This window comes from Echinops telfairi, unplaced genomic scaffold, assembly GCF_000313985.2.
Source record: "Echinops telfairi isolate 266 unplaced genomic scaffold, ASM31398v2 ScPeMD7_3;HRSCAF=10, whole genome shotgun sequence".
Taxonomy (NCBI): Eukaryota; Metazoa; Chordata; class Mammalia; order Afrosoricida; family Tenrecidae; genus Echinops; species Echinops telfairi.
Window position 1 is genome coordinate 28693755 of NW_022103899.1, and position 7115 is coordinate 28700869.

Sequence of the window (7115 nt, forward strand, 5' to 3'; positions counted from 1 at the left end):
TGGTCAAATTAGAATTACTAGTAAAGATTACAACTCGGTGTAAAGAAGAACAAAATCCTCACAACTGTATCACGGTAACATCATGATAAATGGAGAAAAGGTTGAAGTTGTCGAGGATTTCATTTTGCTTGGATCCACACTCGATGCTCATGGAAGCAACAGTCTGGAGACCAGAAGATCCCTGGCAATGGGTATTCTGCTGCAGAAGACCTCTTTAGGATATTGAAAGGACGTTACTTTGAGGACCAAGGTGCACCTGACCCAAGTCATGGTATTTTCCATTGCCTCACATGCATGTGAGAGTTGGACACTGAATAAGGAAGACTGAAGAATCAATGGGTTTGAATTGTACTGGAGAAGAATGGACTGCTAAAAGCAGTACTTGTAAGAAGGATGGCCAGAATGCTCCTTAGGCTTACAGCGATGGCAAGACTTCCTCTTACATGCTTTGTGGGGAGAGACCAGTCCCTGGAGAAAGGTATGCTTTGGTACAGTGGAGGGGCAGCAAGAAAGAGGAAGGCCCTCAATGAGGTGGATTGACATGGTGGCTGCAGCAATGGGCTCCGGCATAGGGACAATTGTGAGAACGGTGTGGGTCTGGGCAGTGTTTTGTGTTTTGCACAGGGTTGCTTACTATGGGTTGGAACCAACTGGATGGCACCTAACAACAACAGTAAGAGACAGATGGGTATAGCCTGCTTCCCAGTGTGAGACCTTGAGGTGGGCACACCACCACCTACGCAATATTCCAACAGAGAATGAATGCAATTAACAACTGGGGCAAAGGGGCTTTCTTCTTTTTAAAGGCCTGTCTCTTGAAGAGAACGAAAGGCTGTGGAAATTGTTCTAGATTAAATGACTCGACAAAGTCATTGACTACAAACAATCCTGGACCCTAGATTAAACACACTATCAGAATAAAATGTTTAATGGACAATCTTGCAACATTGGGAAACAAATGAGACATTAGAGAAATGTATTAGGTCATTCTTAATCTTTTTAAGTTTACAACCATACTGTGCTTATGCAAAGAAATTGCTCTCCTTTCAAAACAAAACAGTCCTCTGCCATCTAGTTAATTCTGATTCACAGTGGCCTTATAGAACAGAGTAACAGTGGCCTTATAGAACAGAGTAGAACTATTTGTTAGGATTTCTGAGACTGAAGTTTTACAGGAATAAGTTGCACCTTCGCCTTTGTCCTGTGGAGCAGCTGGTAGGTTTGAACTGCTGACCTTGGAGTTAGCAGTCCAATAGTTAACCTGGTACACTACCATGTCTCTTAGATCTTTGTTCATTAGGAAAAACAAAGAACTTTGTGATTCGTGTGTTCAGGAGAAAGGAAGGGCTTTCTACTCCCGTGTAAGTTAGTCTTGGAAACTCACGGGGCCAGTTCTGTGTCTTTTAGGGGCGCTATGAATAGGCATTGATTTGATGGCAGTGAGTTAGGGCTTTTTGGTGATAACATGTAGGAGAGAGGTAAAGGGGGACTTTATAAAGCAAATGGGATAAAGCATTAAAAAATAAGTCTATCTGGGCAAAGAGTACACATGCTTTTCTTGTGCAACTTTAATGCAACATTTCTGAAATTTTTCCAATTAAAATGTTTCCAAAAGATTGACCTCCACAAATAAGAGATAGGTGTGTACACAGTACATCAGGGAGGGGGGGGTAGCCTTGGAAAAGTGCATGGAAATTTTTCATTTTTATGGCTCCTCATACAGATGTACAAAACACACAGACACTCTAGAAAATGTTTACATTCTTTACTACGAACCAATTTTGCAAAGTACTATAAATAGTAAGTATTCAGTTTATGTTATATACTCAGACACTATGCTAAGTATCTGCAAATCTTTGTCAGCAGGCATCCTGTAATCCAACAGCATTTTCAGTTTGGACCAAGATGACTAAGCAGCTGAATCTCTCTCTCTCTCTCTCTCTCTCTCACACACACACACACACGTATGTGATGGAACCCAAAGACTCAGAACTGTGGAAATGAGTCAGTTACACCTTATAAGTCAACACGGATGGAAGAAAATTGGTGACATCCCACAGTAGGAACTTCTGTCGAGGAGGGCTGCTTTTCCCACCCCATGGCAGTAAAGGCTGTGACAGACCTGGTGCAGCAGCCACCAGTGAACTGCAGACTCCTCCCTCTTTGGCCCAGGAGTGTGCGCTGGGATGTCACATTTGCTGGCATGCTGTTGTGTGGGATCCTGCATATCTGTCTAATGGCTGCCTAACAGGCTGAGGAAGTGGAATCCTCCAGCAATGTCCAACTTCACTCTCCACAGACCGGAAGAGAGCAATGGCTGCCCTGAATCATCTGGGAATAATCAACACCGTTGAAGCAATAAGTTTCTAAGCGCCAAAGGAGAAGGGTTTGAAAGCTTTTTGCAAAAGTTAGAACTTTACAGGCAAAGCTTTGTCCTGCAAGTAGCAGAATTTCACTCCCTCCACTGACTTTAAAAGAACTGCCCGTTTCTTAAACTAAATCTTTTTGGGTACAGAAAGCCTTGGCTTTCTCCCAAGTGGCTTACAGTAGTTTGAACTGCTGACCTTATGGTGAGCAGCCCAAAGTATAAAACCACTACATCGCCGGGGCAGATTAGGAAGTTCTGTAGAGTCTGCCCTCCACAATATCATGTATTACTCAGAAAGAGCACTACCTACTTTGGGACTTGGGCAGTAGAATGGATACTTAAATCGACCAAGGAAATACTGAAAGATAGAAAAGAGGCTGATCGTATCTATGTGAGCTATGTTCACCAACTGGCTGCCACCACCAATTCTCCAGGCCTGCGACAGAGGTGGAGACAGCATGTTCCTAGAGTTGACTGCCTGGTGCCAAGGATAACAAGAGAGAGCACCACCACTACTATCCTGTTTGGGTAGCATAGAAAGGGTTAGTCGGGGGTGGTCAAAAAGAAATTAACACTAGCAGAGATCTTGGCCTCTGGTCCCTGCTGGCTAACTCAAAGGGCCAGCACGCCCTCTGGTGGGATCAACCCGGTAACTGACTGCACAAATAGCAATTTGTGTGGAAAGGGTAATAAGCAGTCCACTGCAGCCTACGTCAAGTAACACAGCAATCCCGGGCAGTGGAGTATCAGATAGTGTCTGTATTCTGCTGTGTGTATTTTCCCCTTAAGTAACTGCTCTGGATAAGTCTTGACAGTCCCATATCTTGGAGAACTAGCTCCTCAATAGTAGAAGAGGCTGTTGAACAGATGGACAATTTCAGGCTCCAACAGTTAGGGAGGTGGGTGGGAGAAAAATTGCAATCCATGGAGAAAGGGTGAAAATGAAATGGAGAGTAGGAAACAAAGTCTACAAAACCAGAAGCTGATGCTTTGAATAGATCAATAGGTTCAACAAATCTTTGAGAAAAGATTCAAATCAGAAATGAAACTGGGTATATTACAGCCAAACTAATAGAAATAAAAATCGTAGTAGCATGAACAATGGCATAACCAGCAAAGTAGGTAACTTAGATGAAATAGACAAATACCTTAGAAACAATCTACTAAAGCTACATAATCTACTAAACTGACTCAAGGAAAAATGGAAAGTCTCCACACATAACAAATGATGCAGTTGAATCAGTAATCACAAACACACATACATGCCCTGGACCAGATGAGATCACTGGAGAATTTTAATAAATACTTAAAGAAAAATTGATGGCAATCCTAATCAAATATTTCCAAAATACAGAGAGGGGCGTGGGACACACATTTTAATTACTCGGATGAGGCCAGCGTTACCTTGCTATCAAAGCCATATGAAGACACCAGAAGAAAAGTACAGACAATTATCTCTTAGGACTAAGTGCAAGAATACTGGCAAATAGAATCCAATAGCATATTCAAAGAAATAAACACCATGACCACCAAGTGGGAATCATTCCAGGAATGGAAGAGTGATTCAACATTTGATAAAATGAAGGAAATGAACACATCATCATTCCAATTGACTCCGAAAAGGCAAAAATTCTTTCGTGTAAAACTCGAACACAAGAAAGAAAAAGTAAAGCTATCCCTATTCCCAAATGACAAGATCTTATAAAAAGTCCCAAAGACTCTAGAAGAAAGCTAATAGAGGATTTTGGTAAAATTGCAAAACATAAGATAAACCAACACAAAGTAAATATTACTGGGGGAAAAAAAAAACCCTAAACGGAAAGACATTCTGTGTTCACGGAACAGAAGATTTCATTTTGTTAAGGTATGAATACTGCCAAGTGATCTATAGATGTAATTCCCATGAGATTTCAATGCAATCCCAATCTAATTTTGAACAGCATGCTTTACAGAAATGGAAAATACAGTCCTTAATTTCATACGGAATTACAAGGAGCCCCAAATAGTCAAAGCAATCTTGAGAAAGAGTGAAGCAAAAGTACTCACACTTCTTGACTTCAAAACATGGTATAAAGCACAGTATTCAAAACGGATACTGGTTAAAATAATAGACACATACAAATACACTAGAATTGAGTCCATTTGGCAGTTGATTTTTGACAAAGGCACCAGGTTCATGCATTGAGGAAAGAATAGTCTTGGTAGGAATAGTGCTGGGACAACTGGACATTCACATGTAAAAGAATTAAACTGGACTCATATGTTACACTGTATTGGAAAACTCAAAATGGGTCGAGAACTTGAGTATAATTAGTAGAAGCATAAAATTCTTAGAAGAAAGCATAGGGATATTCCTTTTAAAATTGAATTATTAGATATAACTAAAGTACAATCTATAATAGACTAATTAAACATCAAAATGAAAAACTTGCTCGACAAGAGACTAACAATAATATGAAAGGTACAGCCTGCAGATTGGGAAACAATTAGGCAGAACCATGTATCAGATAAAGGTTTAATATTTATAACTTGTAAAAGTCTACATTTTAACAAAAAAGCAACTCAATAAAAATGGACAAAGGAACAAATTTCAACAAAGAAGATAAAAGGAATATATGTACATGAAAAGATGCCCAACATCGTTAGCTATTAAAAACGAAGCAAAACCCACTGTCATGGATTTGATCTTGACTTACATAGAGTTCCAACACTATAAATCTCGAAGGGAGCAAACAGCCTTGCCTCCCCGTGTGGGGCGGTGGTCAGCAGTCCAACCCTTACCCAACAAGCTATTAACCCAATCCAGCCACTGCTACAGAGTCCATTCCAGCGCCAAGCAACCGTATATAAGGTTTCTATAAAACCTTACAGGAGGTAGTAGGTTTGAACCTCTGACTTTGAAGGTTAGTAGTTCAACACTGAACCAGACAAGGTTGCAAATAACTGGTAGGCTGACTAAGATTAAAAAACAAAAATAATCTGGTGAGAAAGTGGCGGAATTTGATCACGTGTGTGACAGCTGGGATGTATGTTGCTGAGTATAACTACTTAGCTGTCCCTCAACAAGTTAAACAGAACTACCTGTGGTGTAGTGGTTACTAACCGCAATATGGGCAGTTTGAAACCACCAGCTGCTGGTCTGGAGAAAGAGGAGACGAAAATTTCTACCCTTTACTTGAGTTAGTCTCAGAAACTCACAGAGGTCGTTCAACCCTATCCTATAAGGGTCACTGTGGGTCAGAATCAACTTGGTAGCAGCGAGTTTGAGGGTTTCTTTTTAAACCACGTGACCAAGGAATTCTGTTCACAGAGACTGAAAGCAGAGACTCAGGCATGTACATCAATGTAGCACTATTCAGAGTAGACAAATGCCCTAATGTTCAACAGATGAATGGATAAAGAAAATGTACACTCATACAATGGAATATTATTTAGCTATAAAGAAAACTTAAGTCCCCCAATGCTGCAACATTCATGAACCTTGAAAACGTATTAAGTGAAGTCTGTCAGTCATAAAAAGACAAAAAAGGCAGGCTTCAAAAAGTACATGATAAATGGAATTCTGTGAACTTTTTGAAGCCCTCTCATTTTGTTAGAATTATCCTCTTACATGAAATACCTAGAATGGAAAAATGTAGAAAGACTAAACCTTTTTAATGGCTACCAGGGAGAGGAATGTAGAAGCAATTCAAAGTCACTGTGTTGGAGACATTGAGTGTCTATTCATTGTAGTGGAAAATTTGGTGATAGGTACACAACATGATATGCCAGTGAATTCTACACACAGAGATTTTGAACTGGCAAATAGGTTGGTGTGTGTAACTTTTTAAACCACAGACAAAAATACATATAATCTATCCCTACTGATAGAATCACAGGAGGCCCCAGAGTCAGAGTCTACTTGACAGCATGTGGTTTATTCCTAACAGTATCCATTATTAACAAACCTCAACATGAAATGTAAAATATAGAACTTAGTATAACAAGCTCGTGATTTCTATTCAGTGCTTCCCATAGTAAAGGATAACCAGGCATAGTTTTCATTTTAATAATAACCCATTATTAAGACATTTTTCTGAATAATGTGAGGTAAAGATTATAAAGCAATCCTTTTAAAAATGTATCTGAATCAAACTGGTTTTTAATATGGTGAAAAGAATAGGAACAAATAACTTACAATGTCTTAACTTCTCTGGGCTCTGTGAAGGCACTGATTCATTAGCTGTGTGTGAACGAGAATGTTCTGATCCTCCATGACAGGCCCAGCCTGCAGAATGGAAATACTGAATTATCCGTTGTCAGTCAAGTAGGAAGTAGAAAAATAAGAGGTAAAACGATCTAATAGGTTCTCCAGTCTTTGGCAGACTCAAAGAGGTTGTTCAACCCTGTCCTGTAAGGGTCACTGCGGGTCAGAATCATCTTGATGGCAGCGAGTTTGAGGGGTGTTTTTTTAACCACATGACCAAGCAACTCTGTTCCCAGAGATTGAAAGCAGTGACTCAAACAGACATGTACATTAATGTAGCATTATTCAGAGTAGACAAATGTCCTAATGTCCAACACATGAATGGATAAAGAAAATGTACATTCATAATGGCATATTATTTCACTATAAAGAAAACTTAAGTCCTCACAATAATGCAAAATGAACGAACCTTGAAAATGTATTAGATATATATAACAATAATGAAATAGATCTATGTGCTTATGTCAAGTATTAAGGCAGTAGATGGACATTGGGCCTCTA

General features: G+C 39.7%; 1 protein-coding gene across 3 annotated transcripts in view; it reads right to left on the bottom strand.

Annotated features, from left to right (window-relative positions):
- ICA1L (islet cell autoantigen 1 like) overlaps positions 1-7115 on the bottom strand; it is a 50247-nt gene that overhangs the window by 6131 nt on the left and 37001 nt on the right. For 2 of the 3 annotated variants that reach the window (XM_045297109.1, XM_004701540.2), the window contains exon 11: positions 6546-6635. The exons of the other annotated variant lie outside the window; for it this stretch is intronic. In XM_045297109.1, coding sequence (XP_045153044.1) covers positions 6546-6635 — 90 coding nt within the window. The remainder of the gene's footprint in view (positions 1-6545; positions 6636-7115) is intronic. 3 annotated transcript variants of the gene reach the window in all.